This window comes from Hypomesus nipponensis, chromosome 27 (assembly GCF_054491055.1).
Source record: "Hypomesus nipponensis isolate SF chromosome 27, ASM5449105v1, whole genome shotgun sequence".
NCBI classification, from domain to species: Eukaryota; Metazoa; Chordata; class Actinopteri; order Osmeriformes; family Osmeridae; genus Hypomesus; species Hypomesus nipponensis.
Window position 1 is genome coordinate 13,531,308 of NC_140387.1, and position 17,412 is coordinate 13,548,719.

Below are 17,412 nucleotides of genomic sequence, written 5' to 3' on the forward strand. Positions count from 1 at the left end.
CTGGGGCACAGCAGATTTATACTGGGGCACATGCCCCAGAAAGAAGGGTCTAGCAACGCCCCTGGTTTAGGAAATGTGGACGTGTAGAATTTGTGAATACAGCAGCCTTGCAACTGTAGTACAGAGAAGCATTATTAAGAACCCTAGTAAGCACAGGTGCAGTGTTTGCAATAAAGCACACAGGGAAGGCTAATGTAAGTAGGGGAAGGCTAACAATCTTCAGTATGAACCACAGAAACGGCTGTTAAAAAGTAGGTCAACGGCTGGCTTCCCCCTACACTTTAATACCAGTGCTTTCCCTCAGTTCACAGTGATGACTTTGTGACACGCCGTGTGTGTGTTTGCAAGAGAGATACACATTCCACACATGGAGTAGGGAGAGACCTAAAGCTGGCCCTGAATTTGGGAGGTTGTAAGGGCCGAAGGGGTGAGGTCAAATACTGACACCTCCCAAAGGTCATTAAAGTTAACAGACTCCAGGACGGACAGGCAACACCCAGACAGCATGTGGTGGTTTGGAACTGGTACCTGGAAAAAGTATCCGGTCCTCTCTTGTACATAAAACAAAACAAACACCACACACAGACAACTAAGCACACACACACAGCTGTCATTTAACAAACAAGATTTAGAGCTGAGGTGGTCCTCTTTTCAAAACTTCCTGCCATTGTCAATTTCTTTCCGATATACTGTATGCAGTTAATAATAATTTACTCTCTTACCAAGCTCCAAATCATAGTCTATTCTCAACGGTGGTATTGGAAAACACAGAGGCAAAACTCTGTCAAGCTAAACACATCACAACAAGAACCTTCTTTGAAAAAGCCTAGATCTGGTTTCTACAATTTTGCTGTATTCACACAAAGCAATTGTGTGTTGCTTTGAGGCCTGTTGTTTCCTTCTGGTCACCCCCCCCCCCCCCCCCCCCCCCTCCTTCTGTGGACAAGGCTATCCGTGAGTAAAGGCATGTGCTGAGTTTTGCCAGAAGTGGAAGTGCCTGCAGTGTGAGTCGTTATTTTATCCATAAAAACCAGGGCAAACAACAACAATGTGGCCATTACCTAAGCCCTAATGGAGTATGTGCGTACAAGTGTATGTGTATTCGTGTATTTTGGAACAATAAAATACCTTGTCAAATGATGGGGGAGAACACATAGATTTGCTTTGGCCCTCACACACACACTCACAAATAATCCCATGCACACAAACACTTATGTGCTTTGGGAATGTTTGGCTTGAAGTCATTTTAACAGTTGTAACGGCACACTGTGAGTCTCTAAATATTTACAAAGGAAGAGGAGCAGGCCGTGATCATCACATGTCCTAGTCATACTTTTTATAACTGTACAAACACACTCTTTCAATGATTAGAGTCCATACACTACTAGTAGAGACTAAGGTTTGCTCTCATAGAATAATTGTTGATAGCTAAATCTGGCAATACTGTAGTAAAATTTGATCGGATTGGCTGCCTCATAGATTACTAGTCAAACTCACTGGGTGTTCTCCGAATGCCTGTACACATTTCCTGTCTCAGAAGAACATTGTAAACCTCACCATTGTCCTCATATTTATTGTAAATACTCAGATTAAGCTGCATTGTTTTTAGATATTCAATGACAAAGTTGGTGGGATGGAATCACATGCATGTCTGGTGCATGAATGGCTGCAAATGCACTGTAGATTTGCACAGTACTGCTGTATGAATGAAAAACAATGTACAATGGAACATACTAGATCAGATTGAGCTTAGATATGCAGAATTTAATGTACAAAGAGAGTTTGGGACTTTTGGGGAGTTTGAAAAAATTGGGCCATCATAAAAACTGAATGGAAAGATAAATTCAGGAATTACATTTATGACCTCCCTTCATTGCAAAGACCTATAATCCTTTCAATACAATATCATTTTTGCAAAGAACATCAATGAACAACTGTTTTTTCTCACACAGGCACAATATACACTAACAAACATAGAAATATTCACTCACCTACAGTGTCACATGGTTCATCCTTATGCACGCAGAAATCTTTCCTGAAACATATATTTTTTAAACGTCATTACATTCACCAACTAAAGCCACCATGACATTCTGACCCCTTTACCACTCAATTGGTATGGCTCACCGGAGAACAACAAGGCCTCCTTATCCCATATAGTGAAGGAGCATACTAAGTGTTGGAGATTAGAGGGGATATTTGAGTATTAGAGCTGACATCGATCCCCAAAGCCTTTATAGAGGTTAATCAGGAGTTAGGCCGTAAGATTAGCTGGGAGAGTGCTGGTGAAAGGTTGCGACCTCTGCAGGCAACATGCAAAGCCTCAGGGACTCCATTCAAGTCTATAGTGTCAAAATGCAAAGGTGACAGAGGAAGAGCATACAGTATGTAAGTATGTGTTAAATTAAATCAGTACTATCAAACAAATATTACAGATATAATGCGCAGACATGTAGTATGTAGCCTATTTCATAATTCACTATGACCTTTTGACATTATGACATTCAGTTTTAACATGCTGTGCATGCAGGAAAAGCAATAAGCAATTGTATAATAAAAAAAGGTTTTATATGTGCACAAGCACAATTTTACTCTTCATTTAAATGGGGTGGAAGGGGTTTAACAATTCGTAATTGCTATGACTTCATTCAGGTTAATTCACTTGAAGTTCTCTTATGCTTTAGTTATGTAATGATCTGGGGAACTCTCAAAAGAAGAGCCATTGTTCCTCCTCACAAGAATAGAGATAATTTCATAGTTTTTAGCATTTGGCAAATGTTACAGATGATACTAGTTCTCTCTGTTCTCTTTGTAAACTTTGACCACAGTGTGTGTTTGTGTTCAGGGGCCAAGCACTAAATCAGAGTTTGTTCTTTGCGTTTGTGTGGGTGTATTTAAGTGTACGACAAACACAAATGCACAAACAGGTGGGAATGTGGGATGTATGCTAACCCTATCTGGGACTGGCAGTCTGAGTTTCATCTAACAACACTTAGCAAAGTTCTAACATCAAACACCTGCTCGCTGGACTCAACCCACCAGAGTACTGAGACACATCAACAGGTCAGAATCAGATTTCAGCCCTGGACAGGCCAGAATTCTCTCTTTTTGGAAGGGGATTTAAAGGTAAAGTAGAGGGATAATTTTGGTCGGCTGAGAGATTCAAGGATCTACATAATTGAGCACTGCCTAAAAACAGCTTCCTTGAAACTAAAACCAGAGCACTAAGTGTTACTGAAATGTTTTTCCATTAAGTTTTTTTACTTTTTTTCCCAATACCTCATGACATGAGGGAATTTGATAGAATAATGAAACAGGTTAAGTTAGCTGTGTGACATATTTCCGATTGCACCTCAGCTTGCACATTAGCAAAATGGAAGTATATGATTGTAGTCCACAGTTTTTTGTATTAGAACTACAGCTGTTGCATTGATAGAGTAGCACCTTAATAAGCTTTCCTAATGAATGTACAGTTATGGAAAATTTTGAGAGACCACTGCACCTTTTTTAGCCTGGTCCTAACCAGACTCTTGTACATTTCATTTGTACAAAGTCTGGGATCGCTCCATTGACAAGCGTTGACTTCCTTGTAGGCTGGTACTCTGTTGAAGTTTAAAACTATTGGATCTGCCCAGAGCCACTCTGGATCTGCCATAACCAATTGCTAGCGTTCACCTTAGCCAACTCCTGCACCAGAAACGGAGCTAGCTGGAAAATCAAACAAACCCTGTGGGGATCAAAGATTGTTCTTGCTCCAGCTTTAACTTCTGGATATTCGGGAGGGTTGCCACAACGGACCAAAACTTTTCGCTCGCATCTTTCTCCGCCGCCATTACGGAACTACAACTCAAACTAGTGCACAACCTCAACGTCAACGTTCTCAGCCACTCCCTCTGTTCGCTGATTTGCCAGTTGAAAGTTAACCTGAGACATCTGATTTAGGTGCCGAATTCCCTGAACTAGTACAGAAGCAAAATGAAAATTGAGCGGAAGTACCTAGGAGGGCAGAGCCAGGCTACACCTTTTTCTTTCATTTAAAAAAAAGCTGAGAAAGACTATTTTGAGTGAGGAACAGAAGGGTACAATTTAAAAGGCCACTTCAAATTTCACCCTTCTGTTCCTCACTCAAAAATGTCCTTTTTCAAAGATTAAAGAAAAAGGTGCAGTGGTCTCAATATTATTTCCAGAGCTGTATGAGTACATGCTAATGACAACCCTGAACTTCATTAATGGGTGCATAAAAACAGATATGCAATGGATTCATTGATGACAGTGAGCTGTAATTGTTTAGTCTGTATTTCTCTGGTGGTTGTGTGCATTGCAGTGGCACCTCACCGTGTGATGAGAATGGCAGTGTCCACGGAGGGAAGGTCCTCTCTCCACCGGGTACTGAAGTCAGAAAGGACGCTCTTCCTCCCGTACTCCTCCTGCTGCCAGCGGCAGAAGCTCTCCAGCATCTTCTCCCCATGGTGCCCAATATACATGTCTGTCTACATGGATGAAGGGAGGGGACAGAGAGAGAAACAAAGAGAAATATATTTTGTCTAATCTATCATTTATTTCAGGTATGACTTGCACATTAAAATTGGTTGCTTGACATGTATGTTGTTTAAAGTGTCACCTACGGGGGTATCATGAAGCAGCACTAGTTTAGTTAGTCTGATATTCATCTGAATGCCCAAGCTCTTGTGCTGAAATAAGTTGAAAACCTATGAAAGAGAAACACGAGTCATGTCAATAAGTCATGCTTGCATGTCATATCAAAGGCAAAACACATTGCAACTCAACAGTACCTGAAAGTACAGTTGATACAGATCAGTGACACAAGCTACAATAGTGGATGTCGACTCGTACCATGTTCATGATAGTGAGGATGAAACGTTTAGCTGCCTCAGTGCCGTGATAGCTGACCATTGCTGGGTCAACCACTACCAGTGTCTCAATGTTGTACTCTTGAAGTAGCTTGTACGAGTACCTCTTCCCTCTCCCCCCTTCAGTGGGTCTCTTGGTCTTACTTCTCAGTTTTTCTGTAAAGAAGCCGAGAAAAAAGTAGAGATGTATCATTTGCAACCTAGCTAAGGGAAAGAACAAAACCACATTATTTTAAAACTATGTCATAAAATGTTTCCACGTCACAACATTCGTACAGAGGTATTGTATATATTGTAACCTACAAAAGCAACTTATCAGTATAGAAAGTGAGATGTCAACTGTTTTGTTGCAGCTAAATTGATTGGTGTGGATCCACTTTTCCTAAGGCAGGTTGATAGATGTCATGGTAACGGCCATGGCCTTGCGTTTTCCAAATGTTTTTCTTGTTGGTCTCTGTGGTGTGGGTGTGTTTGTCTCTCTCACTCTCTTCCTGGTTCCTTGATTCTTACTAGGCATGTAACGATACACTCAGCTCACAATTTGATACGTATCACGATACTGGGTTGACAATATTAAAATATATATATTAGTGCTGTCAAACGATTAAAATATTTAATCGCAATTAATCGCATTAATATCACAGTTAACTAAAGATTAATCGCAATTAATCGCACATTTTTATATTTTCTAAATGTCCCTTGATTTCTTTTTGTCCCGTTATTTTTTCTCATTTTAATGCTCTTATCAACATGGAAAAGTGGTTCGGATTGCTTAGTGCAAATTTTTTTTTATTGAAAACATTGCAATCGCCTGGCTTTGACGAGGGGGCGGAGAATTCGCATCAGCTGTGTGCTTTGCCATCAAGTGGTATTTCAGAACGACAAAACACACTTTGGTCAAATCACTTTGGTCTTGTCAATGGAACCATTTGGCAACTTTTTAAAAGTAAACTTTCCATTCAAAATCTTATTGGAATCCATTTCGGCATCTCGCGCTCGCAATCCACTCAAAACGTAAAGTTAGCCTACTACTCTTTAGTCCATGGACATATATACATTTATGTCTATGCTTTAGCCAGCTCGCAAGCCCAAACAAGTGTGTGTGGCATGCCTGTTGTTTCCGGTCTAGCTAGATCTGGTGTGTCGTTTTTCTAACGTCAGTAGTTGTTGCAACAGCATGTAAAAACAACTACAAAGTTTGCTCGGCCAAAAAGAACGTTAATCACCCAAGAAAAAAATTTACGCCGTTTATAACGTTTTAAACTGACAGCACTAATACATAAGAAAATTAAATTTAAACAACAGATTTATTTCTAAATCATTAGCAATTTTCAGTAACTTTCTTTTAGGGGTGCACCCTAAAAGAATAAGTAATATTTTGGGTGGGTTTTTGCAGTTTCTGATGTGTTTTTTACTTTAGTCTTGCTTTTCAAAGTAAAATCTATTACAAGACACCAATTTCTAAATATTTATTTAAATGTTTTACATTCCACAAGACATTATTTGGCCATCTTTAAGCCCCTTTTTGAATAGCCTATATTAAGCCTATAACTGACTGCAGAAAGAATGTAACGTAGGCTACTCTGTACACCAAAAAAAGTTGGTAAAAAAGTGCATTGAAAAGAGCAAAAACGTGGTCCTACAATCTACTTAGCATACTTCTTCAGTAGTTTGTTGACGGTCCCTAAACATTTGCATTGGCTATATGGCTGGTTGTAAATAAAGGCCGATGCGTGCAGTAACCCCAGATGAACGTGTAGTAAAGTCGGGTAAACCAATGGTTGTCCAAATATAGCTTATGTTGAATATCAAATTTCAAACTAACTTTACCACGGTAATTTTTGCGTCTTTCTCGGACACTTTGAAATACTTCCTCACTGTCAACATGTTGGTTGCATTTATATAGCACGCCTGCGTCACTCCACACAACAGAACTCAACAGTCACCCAATTAGTGAAGAGACGGACTAAGGCACTTTCTTAAACAATAGTATTGCAGTCTGTCAATAAAGGAAAATATTTAATTCAAATGTACTGTTTGGTGTTTGAGCATTAGTGAAACTTAAAGGGGTCATTGATTGACCGATTTTACCTTGTCATAGTTGAATAGTGACAGTTTGGTGGTAAAATGGACATACAGTGAACCTCACAGTCCATTGACACCTCTTTCCTATGTAGATCTCACAACTTGAAACTGCAGCTGTAAAACGATCTGTTTTGAAAAAGCTGAATTTGTAACGTCACAAATGTAGCATCACCTTTGTCACGCCCCAACATTTACATACAGACCAGCCCTCTGGTGTTCCGGCCCAGGATCTCAGACACTAGTTTAGCTGCGCGCTGCTCTGTGTACTTCCACGGGTATTAAAAAAGAGAAAGTTTGGAAGTTTTTAAAGGATATGAAAAATGGACCATCGTAAATGCAGTGTTTCAGGCTGTACAGGGAATGCTGGCACTTTTCAGAGTCTTCCTAAGGAACCAAACACTCGACAGGCTGTGATGTTTTTCTATCAGAAGATCCCTGTGCAGTTCGACCCTTTGCCCGAACCATTTCACCGAGGTTTTGAAAACCTGGGACAATGTGAAGCAGGATTTGCTATGAAGCTGTTGCTGAAAAGAGGTGCTGTTCCAGGGAGTCAGGTGGCTGAGCGGTTAGGGAATCGGGCTAGTTATCTGAAGGTCGACAGTTTGATTCCCGGCCTTGCCAAATGACGTTGTGTCCTTGAGCAAGGCACTTCACCCGCAAGCTGTAGTATGATGTTGTCACTGCCAGTTATTAGCAATGCTAACGTATCCTTAGTACTGTTATTAGAGGAAGCTTTTTCCATTTAAGATCTATTGCAAAGATGAAAAAAAGTCTAACCAGAATTCACTGTTTCAAGTCAGCCGCCTGCAGCCGACTTCAGCACTGCATGAAGTCAGTCCATGTCGAACGCACCCATTGACTGCGGCGGCTGACTTGAAACAGTGAATTCTGGTTAGACTTTTTGTCCGACTTGAGATGGCTCCGAGGCTAGGTCACTGTGACGTAGCCATCAAAGTACCGTGAGATTGATTCGAGAACTGCCGGCTGTGTAGCCGAGCGCATTTTCTCAAGAGCAACTGCACGGGTTCTAATGACGACACAGCTATTAAATTTTTGGACAGACTTTCGCCGGTCGTTTCATCCAGCCGCAGTCGATGTCGAACGCACCTAATATTTCACCCCTAATCCCTACACGCCTGTGTCTCATCAGTAATAACCAAGCTGTAATCTATTGCCACCACCCTCCTCTGCGTATTTAAATTTGCTCCCCTTGTCGGTCTGATTGTTAGACCTGTTGGTCGTGTTCCTGTGTGTGTAAGTTATTTTCTCTGTGTTCCAGCCCCCTATGTGTTCCCTGTTGTTTTGTAATCAAGTACCTTTAGTTGCTGAGTGTTTTGTGTCTTCAGCTGGAGTCCATTTCATGTATCAAAAACGGTTGTATAGAGTATTTGTTCCAGGTAAGGCTAGCAACACCGATCCATACCATATAGACACATGTTCTTGAATGATCTGCTCTGACTGGCTGGAAGTACTCAGACACATCTCTCAATGTGCTGCGTTGGTGAACTAGCGTAATAGAATGGATTAATTAAGGAATAAGTACTACAGTGGCGTGGGGAAAGCTTGAAAAAAATGAAGGTTTTTGACTGAGCACTGCTTGTCAACACCTGAATCTTTCCAGTCAAAAGGAAGAACATTCTTGTTACAGATTTCTACTTTGTATCACCTACCAGGAATGACTCCGCAGTAGTGGCCAGTTGTTTGTTTCTCTGTGGTGTTGTCTGTCTGTTTGTATGTCCTCTCTTCTGTTGAGCGTTTCCTCCGGTACACGCGATGAGCCTGTCCTGTGACAGCCAATGTCTGGTTCACAGGCTCAATGTAGAGGAAATCGTTATTGATCTGAATGAAACCCATCTGCAATGGAAAGATGACACGTACTAAATGTACACATACTAAATGTACACACTTATCACTGCCTTACAGTAGCAAAAACAAAGAACCATAATACATGTAGCACAGTCCATTTTTGAACCACCCTCTTTTCGTCTCTCATTCCTACCTTCCCTCTTTTTCTGTCACTGTGGAGAATTTCTTGGAATTCCATCCTTTTAGAGAACCTGACAGGACCACTACTGTCTCCAAGGAAGCAGTTTAGTTACACAAAACCATAAATATCTGGGTTATATTTTGTCAGAATCAGCAGTAATGTGGCACCCTTTAACTTGTCTTAACAGTTGGGTCACCCTGCTGCCTGACGTCAATCCATGTCAAATTATGCAACACAGTGAAATTTTGGCTGACAGTTTAGTCCCCTTAATTCAGCTCTGTCTGCAATTAGCATGTCACTTGGCCGTGGTGTGAGTCAGATTTTCCACACTACAGCAGATGGCTGAAGTGGTTGTGACATTATCACTTAGACGAGAGCAACATAGATCAGTAGACCCCTCAACATAGCCCTGGAGGCCCGGAGCTGTGACATCTACCAAAAGGGAGGAGAGATTTACATTACAAGTTCAAAAACAAGGCCCTGCTTACAAACTCACTGCAGTTCACTACTTACAACTACCCTGGATCTCATTGCAAGGCTAATAACCCAAATTGTCTGTGCTAATCCATTCCCTGAAGCAGCAGCTAAAAGAAAAAACAACATATTGTGAATGTCCCGTAAACTAAACCCTGGGGAATGCCTTGGGTCAAATGTACGAGTGTACAAGCGTTTCTACTGACAGTTTCAGATTGATGAAAAATACACTTGGCATGAGAATCTTTGTACTTCTGCACACTTTAGATGTGATATGGCGACACAGTGACCAAAAGGCGGAGAGAAAGTGCATGCCTAACAAATTAGTTTTACTTGATCTACAATGGGTAAATAGTATAGGCCATCTGCATCTATAATATATGCCAATTATCTCCCTTCAACCTATCCAGAAAGAACAGATGTGAATTTGGACCACAAATAAATTGCTGCACACCAGTACTTGTAGACAGTCTTTTTCTTCGGCAACATTTTAGTTATTTTGAGTGCGCACTAATATGGAACGCTCCCGTTTTAAGGTAAATGTAATAAGGCGTACAGTACTTTATGCTCAATAAAGCACACCCCGTGACTCACTCTCAACCAATCAGAATGCTTGATTTCAACCAACCGTATTATAATTGTCATATATTGTTGTGCAATGGCTGCTTTAGTGCTTTTGGAGGACATCGCCAATAAGAGATTAAGGCAAGCAGGAGTTCACCCATGGCCCATAATGATGACTGGTTGATAAATTGTTATAGTTATCTGAGAGCCAATCTTTTGGCACATGAGCACAATTGTAGCTGTTAGCCTAAACTCTACCATACTTGATGTTGTTAATCCTTTAGGCAAAATGGCAAAGAAATCTGTGGTATGGAAGCATTTTATCAAAGTCCCGGGTGACTCAAAACATGTTGAATGCACACTGCCAACAATGGTTTATATTCCATAGTTTGATGTTGAATATGATGTAGCCTACCACTTGAAAAACATAAATTGGCCATCGGAGCATTATTTGTGTGTGTAGCATATAGGCCCAGGATGTTTCTGGAACAAAAGTTTTAGGTTATGTCTTCTTATGCTGTGCCACTGTAGGTCTAACCATCTGCATTTTATTTTGAACGTGCTCTGATGATATGCATGTTAAACAAACACTATTTTTTAATTTGTAGTACGTTGTAAGAGATAATAAATAATAACCAATCTACCATTTTTTGTTACATCGGCATTGGGTAACAAAAGGACTGGTGACACAAGGCTTATTATTAGTAGCTTAATAGCAAATTTGATAGCGGCTGAATCTGGAATGTCCAGCAGCTACATTTAGTCAGATCGGGAAAGTATTTGTACATTTAGGCTATGTTTGTCTAGTTGTCTAATCTCCCTTATTACGTATGTATTTCTTTCAGATTATCTATTAAAACAGTGAGGTAAAACATCACACAAAATGGTTTGATGAAAAACGTTTCCAATTTAAATGTCAATTTTCAGAAGTGTTGGTCGAGTCTTGGTTGACCAAAGAAAAGTTTAGTCGGGACAGCCCTAGTACAGTAAAAAAAACTTTGCATACAGTTTAACAATTTTCTCCGTAGGCATATGTAGCAGGTTAAACTCACTCCTCAAGTACGTAAAAGGCCACCCTTATCAGTGAAGAGCAAGCTTTTCGATGGCATAGCTGGTAGTGGTCGCGCTTGAGATGCCAGAGGTGGCAGGTTCGATCCCAGCGAAGGGTGAACCAAGCCAAGTGTAACTCTGATGGGGCAAGACCAAGTCTGTTACATACTAACTGGTGCCATCAATACACAACACATGAGGAGTACACAACCGCTACACATATTTTTCCGGATGAATACACAGTTTAATACATTCGACTGGTGTTTACAACTATCGGTTTCCAGGGCATACTTAGTCACTGTGGTCAAGGATCCATGGGTCATCTACCCTCTGGAAGAAAGGCCTGCAATTACTTTCCATTACAAGTTCCATAACGAATGCATGTTCACTATTGCATGAAGCATACATTGTGAAAAAAACAAAAAAGTGCCAAAGGGAAGAACCATAAGAGCATGTAGGTAAACAAATTACAATTAAACAACATGAACCTCAAAAAGTGCAAGAGTGTACCTGTAGAAAAGCAAGCAACAGTAAAAATCTGCGCTTTTGCTTTTTCTTATGACTTGAGCATGTTATCGCTTTGTGGCTCCAGTATTCCAGCATGTTTTTTGCTTGTCTGTCTGATTACATGGTTTTAGGATTAGGGCCACATCGTTCATTGCCTGTCAATCTTAGCCCAGACTCTTTTCTGTAACTTTATCCTGACTCCTGACACATTTACTTCACAATCAAAAAACACAATTATCTAACTGCCTAATATTCAACCCTTATATGTGGAATCTAGAATAAGTTTTAAAAAACTCTGACAAGCAAAGCAAGTTAAGTTCTCATATACAATGCTTATCTCCAAAATACATGAAAGAGGACACTGAAAATCAAACTGAAGGTGACTTGTTGAGTTCTAAAGTTAGCACACACAAAAATAAACTTTGCAGGACATCCCCAAAGAGATGTAATTAATTTTAACTGGGGACAGTATAGAAACACTATTTTTCTCTATGTTTTAAAGCCCATCTGGTTCTGCAAAATTACTCCACACACACAAATTCGGAAAATAACCAAGTTCCCCTTCACTGCAAAGCACAGAGATAGTATGGACACTGTAATTTCTTTCATTTGTTGTTTGGGAGCACACAGAATAATTGTTCAGATAGGATCTGTTAGCAAAAAGAAACTGAAAATAAACCTTGAAGAGAACTAATTTGGTACATCTCTTGGCTTGACTGTAAAACACAAACAATTAAAAGTTACTGATTTGCTGTCTCCATTGTAAACCTGAATTGTCATGAACTGCAGTATCTCATTAATTCAGTCTATTTTCACATGAACACTGACAAAAAACAGCACAGGAAAAGAACACTGTCCTCCTGCCAAAAGTCCATTTCATTTTGTGTGAGGCGAAACTCTTAACAAGGCAGAGCCTGGGATTGTGGTCCAAAAAGTTGACATCAAGCCCAATCCCTCCTCACAACAGGAGATCACTCTTAAAGCCTAAGGGGGAAGCTAATGATTCTGTTCTTTGGCTTTTGGAAGAAGTTCATGCTGTCTGCCCCAAGACTGCTGAAAGCAGGGTGGGCCAAGAAAACATTAGACCTTTCAGAACATACCTCCCATACTCTTAAAAGACACACCTGAGGGCTTGGTGACAGTGACACACACACAGTCTGTCACTAACTGTCATAAGCAGGATAACATGCACAGACAACATTGTATACAGCATTAAAAGGAAATGTAAATTGATTCCAGATGCAATCACGGTGCTTAGTTTGAATTAGCAATGTGTCAAACCATTCCAAAGACAAAAGTCACACCCAACGTATCAAGAACGCTACCCACAGTTCATGCTTATTGATATAACATTGGTTTTAAATATTAATTATTTACCAGTCCTGCGCAGGTGCTGAATGAGGCGACAGATCCTTCGTAATTGAGAACAGTCCCGCTGTAATAGCACGCTTTCTCTGAGTTGGCAGCGGTCGAACCTGGCCCGTTGCTTGGAGATGCCTTTCGTGCTTTCTGTCTCCTCTCCACCATGAATTTCTGGGACAGAAACCGAGTGTCTCTCTTCACTATGATATGCAAGTTTCTGCCAAAAGCTGGAATTTTTAGTTTCAGTCGTGTTTGCGGTCTTGGCGGTTCCAAATGGGACAGCTCTGGAGACTCGTATTCGTCCCAGTTTGAAATGGAACGGACCTCCCGAGAACTGCTCCCGGCGCTGGAGTCAGTCTCCCGGCTATTTGGTTTATCGGGAGCCGGTGGGCTTGTGTCTGGAAAAACCTCCGGGAATACGATTTCAGTCTCCTGGAATGGATGCGGATCTACGCACGAGAAGAGAGAAGAATGTAGCAAACGCTATATTAGTTGTTACAGTCGGCTTTCTCAATTTAAATGGGAGAGAAGCAAATGCATGGATATTATCGGATTGGGCAATAAAAACAATACATTTCGCATGTCTCCTGTGCGCATTAAAATGGTTGGCATCTTTACAAAGATGTAAGTCCTGTACCTGCAACTGCAAACGCTCCGAGAAAGCATAATTGATGGAAGAGAGTGCATATGCACTTCAGATGCATATTCACAATAATGTTTCAACCGACTCGTAGCTACAGTTGTGTCGTTACAAAGTTGCTGTCGATGCACAGAAGTTAAATTCTGTGTTGTCTATGCACTGTCTGGCATTGTTATCCATCTCCCGGTAAATGCGCTCCTGTCCTCTCACATGAGCGTTTCCAAATGAATGACTCGTAATCCTGCAGTGCAGCCTAAATCAAAAAGTCAAAATAGCAATTGGCTTGTAGCCTACTACATCTTAAAAGCATGGAGGAACGAGAGAAAGGGTGAGAGAAAGAGAAAGATTTGTATCGAAGTGTATTTTGATGAATGGGCAGCGCAGTCTGATCGGTAGAGAGCACACTAGAGCAAGAAGGCACACTAACCAGAGCACCAACAGAGGCAGATCACAAAGTAGGCTACACATGTTAAAATAAGTCGACATATTTTAGACAACTCTTTAAATACTTCTGCTCACTATTACTAAATGGAGTAAAATGAACAGTTGTGTTCTTGGTGACAGTAAATGTAAGGTTTTCCATGCATGAACTAATATAGGCTATGTTTCTTGTGTGCTCTGGAAAGTGACACTTCCTTTACACCTGTGCATCGGTGATATGTAAGATATATATTTTAGATAGGTCAAAGCTTGATTTTGAGAAGTTACCAGTTTTCACATGTCATCACATGTTTTATGTGAGCAAATCAATTAAGCCACATTTGTGTGTGTGTGTATGTGTGTGAGGGGGTATGGGGCGTATTCTATGGGCGTATTCTAGCCTGGCTGCCAGCCCAACTTCTCCCCGCCCTCAAAAAAATGTGGTCGGGAAGTTGGGTCTGGAGGGTCTCGTATTGGGGAACAACTACAGAAAACCAGAATCTGGGCGTACCAATGAAATTGCCAGGGTGGGCTTTATACGATGATGGACAAATGATCAACAGTAACGTAATCACCCACGTCACAAAAGAGCGCTTAAGTTGAATTCGTTTTGAACAAACAACATATTACGTTGCTCTGATTGGTTGTAGGTCTATTCAATTGAGCGAAGAGGCATTTGTTTTCCAGGCTTCTTTGAAACACGTCCCGTAGTCAAAGCCCAACGGAGTTCTCAGACTCATATTCTGACTAGAATTAGGAGTATGACAACGTCAGGCTAGGCGTATTCCGTGCTTTGGTTCATATGCAAAGGGCTCACTGGCACCTGTAGGCCTATGGGGGGTGATTAGTGCCAGGTGAACAAAGCTAGCAACCGTCGCTTTCGCTACGACTGGGTAAGCCTACACACTAAAATATTTTTGAAATCTTTTCAAATTTTCAAAATGTGAGAGACCACAAAAAAAACAGTAGATATAACCGTTTTGCTCCTGTAGTGTGTGGTGTTTGTCCTCGGGGTTCCCCCCACACATCAGGATTTCTGATTGTAAATATTCAACATGATTCGCGATCGGGGCGGCTCCGACGTTCTTCCGAGCAAGTTTGGTCACTCTTAACACACCTCACACCAAGGGAAAATCTGATAAAATAATCTGTAGAACCATCAAGATAATCAGGACATTACCTAGGATTGTTGGAATGGGGGAAATTGGCCCGATTATCTTTTGGTCTGTACCCAACATAACGCCTGGGACACACTGCCTGCGATCTGCTGCGACGCGCCTGGAAGCGCCGCCTTTTGTCTTTCGGCCCCCATGTTATCAAATGAGACCGACCACACCCGAAGGGCAGCGAAGCGCAGCGCTTCGAAGCGCTGTGATTGCCTGCGATCTGCAGCGATCGTTTCGGCAGATGGTCAAATTTTTTCGCGAGACACTTGCGAAATCGGCTGCAGGATGATAAAAGACACCCTATTAGTTGATATATTTGAATTGTAGACTACTGTGAACATTTGTAAAGTTGTAGGGCCTAGACTTTATTAAAAAAAATATATATTACTTTGGGCCATGTTCAAGCATAAGGGTGTCCATATGTGCACCTGGCACCAGGACACCCGAGGTCTCAGTTCGATGATCGACTTCGTAGTCGTGTCGTCGGACTTGAGGCCGCATGTCTTGGACACTCGGGTGAGGAGAGGGGCGGAGCTGTTAACTGATCACCACCTGGTGGTGAGTTGGCTCCGATGGTGGGGGAGGACGCCGGTCAGGCCTGGCAGGCCCAAACGTAATGTGAGGGTCTGCTGGGAACGGCTGGCGGAACCCTCTGTCAGAAGGAGCTTCAACTCCCACCTCCGGGAGAGCTTTGATCATGTCTCGGGGGGGGCCGGGGACATTGAGTCCGAATGGGCCATGTTCCGGGCCTCCATTGTTGAAGCGGCTGACCGGAGCTGCGGCCGCAAGGTGGTCGGTGCATGTCGCGGCGGTAACCCTCGGACCCGGTGGTGGACTCCGGAGGTGAGGGATGCCGTCAAGCTGAAGAAGGAGGCCTATCGGGCTTTATTGGCTGGTAGGACTCCTGAGGCAGCTGATGTGTACCGACAGGCCAAGCGGAACGCGGCTCTGGCGGTCGCGGAGGCAAAAACCCGGGCATGGGAGGAGTTCGGCGAGGCCATGGAGAATGACTTCCGAACGGCTTCAAAAAGGTTCTGGACCACCATCCGGCGACTCAGGAGGGGGAAGCAGTGCTCTGTCAACACTGTATACGGTAGGGACGGTGCGCTGCTGACTTCGACGGGGGACGTCCTGGATCGGTGGAAGGAATACTTTGAAGACCTCCTTAATTCCACCAACACGCTTTCCGACGTGGAGGCAGAGTCTGGGGACATCGGGGGGGGCCCTTCTATCTCTGGGGCCGAGGTCGCCGAGGTGGTTGAAAAGCTCCGCGGTGGCAGGGCCCCTGGGGTGGACGAGGTCCGCCCGGAGTTCCTTAAGGCTCTGGATGTTGTAGGGCTGTCTTGGTTGACACGACTCTGCAACATCGCGTGGACATCGGGGACAGTGCCTCTGGACTGGCAGACCGGGGTGGTGGTTCCCCTCTTTAAAAAGGGGGACCGGAGGGTGTGCTCCAACTTTAGGGGGATCACACTCCTCAGCCTCCCTGGGAAGGTCTATTCAGGGGTCCTGGAGAGGAGGGTCCGCCGGATTGTCGAACCTCGGATTCAGGAGGAGCAATGTGGTTTTCGTCCTGGCCGTGGAACAGTGGACCAGCTCTATACCCTCCGCGGAGTCCTGGAGGGTACATGGGAGTTCGCCCAACCAGTCTACACATGTTTTGTGGATTTGGAAAAGGCGTTCGACCGTGTCCCTCGGGGGCTCATGTGGGGGGTGCTCCGAGAGTACGGGGTACCGGATTCCCTGATCGGGGCTGTCCGGTCCCTGTACGACCGGTGCCAGAGTTTGGTCCGCATTGCCGGTAGTAAGTCGAACTTGTTTCCGGTGAGGGTTGGACTCCGCCAGGGCTGCCCTATGTCACCGATTCTGTTCATTACCTATATGGACAGGATTTCTAGGCGCAGCCAGGGTGTTGAGGGGGTCCGGTTTGGTGACCTCAGGATCGGGTCGCTGCTTTTTGCAGATGATGTGGTCCTGTTGGCTTCATCGGGCCGTGACCTTCAGCTCTCACTGGAGCGGTTCGCAACCGAATGTGAAGCGGCTGGGATGCGAATCAGCACCTCCAAATCTGAGGCCATGGTTATCGACCGGAAAAGGGTGGAGTGCCATCTCCGGGTCGGGGAGGAGATCCTGAACCAAGTGGAGGAGTTCAAGTATCTCGGGGTCTTGTTCACGAGTGAGGGAAGAATGGAGCGCGAGGTCGACAGGCGGATCGGTGCGGCGTCCGCAGTGATGCGGGCTCTGCATTGGTCCGTCGTGGTGAAGAAGGAGCTGAGTCGAAAGGCG

At 43.1% G+C, this 17,412-nt stretch overlaps 1 protein-coding gene across 1 annotated transcript in view; it reads right to left on the minus strand.

Annotated features, from left to right (window-relative positions):
* LOC146220855 (A disintegrin and metalloproteinase with thrombospondin motifs 19-like) overlaps positions 1–13,739 on the minus strand; it is a 57,810-nt gene extending 44,071 nt beyond the window's left edge. The window contains exons 1-7 of the mRNA XM_084694221.1: positions 13,538–13,739; positions 12,916–13,349; positions 8,627–8,810; positions 4,855–5,027; positions 4,626–4,709; positions 4,336–4,490; positions 1,992–2,035 (exon numbers count right to left, since the gene is read on the minus strand). Coding sequence (XP_084550347.1) covers positions 1,992–2,035; positions 4,336–4,490; positions 4,626–4,709; positions 4,855–5,027; positions 8,627–8,810; positions 12,916–13,349; positions 13,538–13,604 — 1,141 coding nt within the window. The 5' untranslated portion in view covers positions 13,605–13,739. The remainder of the gene's footprint in view (positions 1–1,991; positions 2,036–4,335; positions 4,491–4,625; positions 4,710–4,854; positions 5,028–8,626; positions 8,811–12,915; positions 13,350–13,537) is intronic.
* Between the last annotated feature and the right edge of the window lie 3,673 nt (positions 13,740–17,412).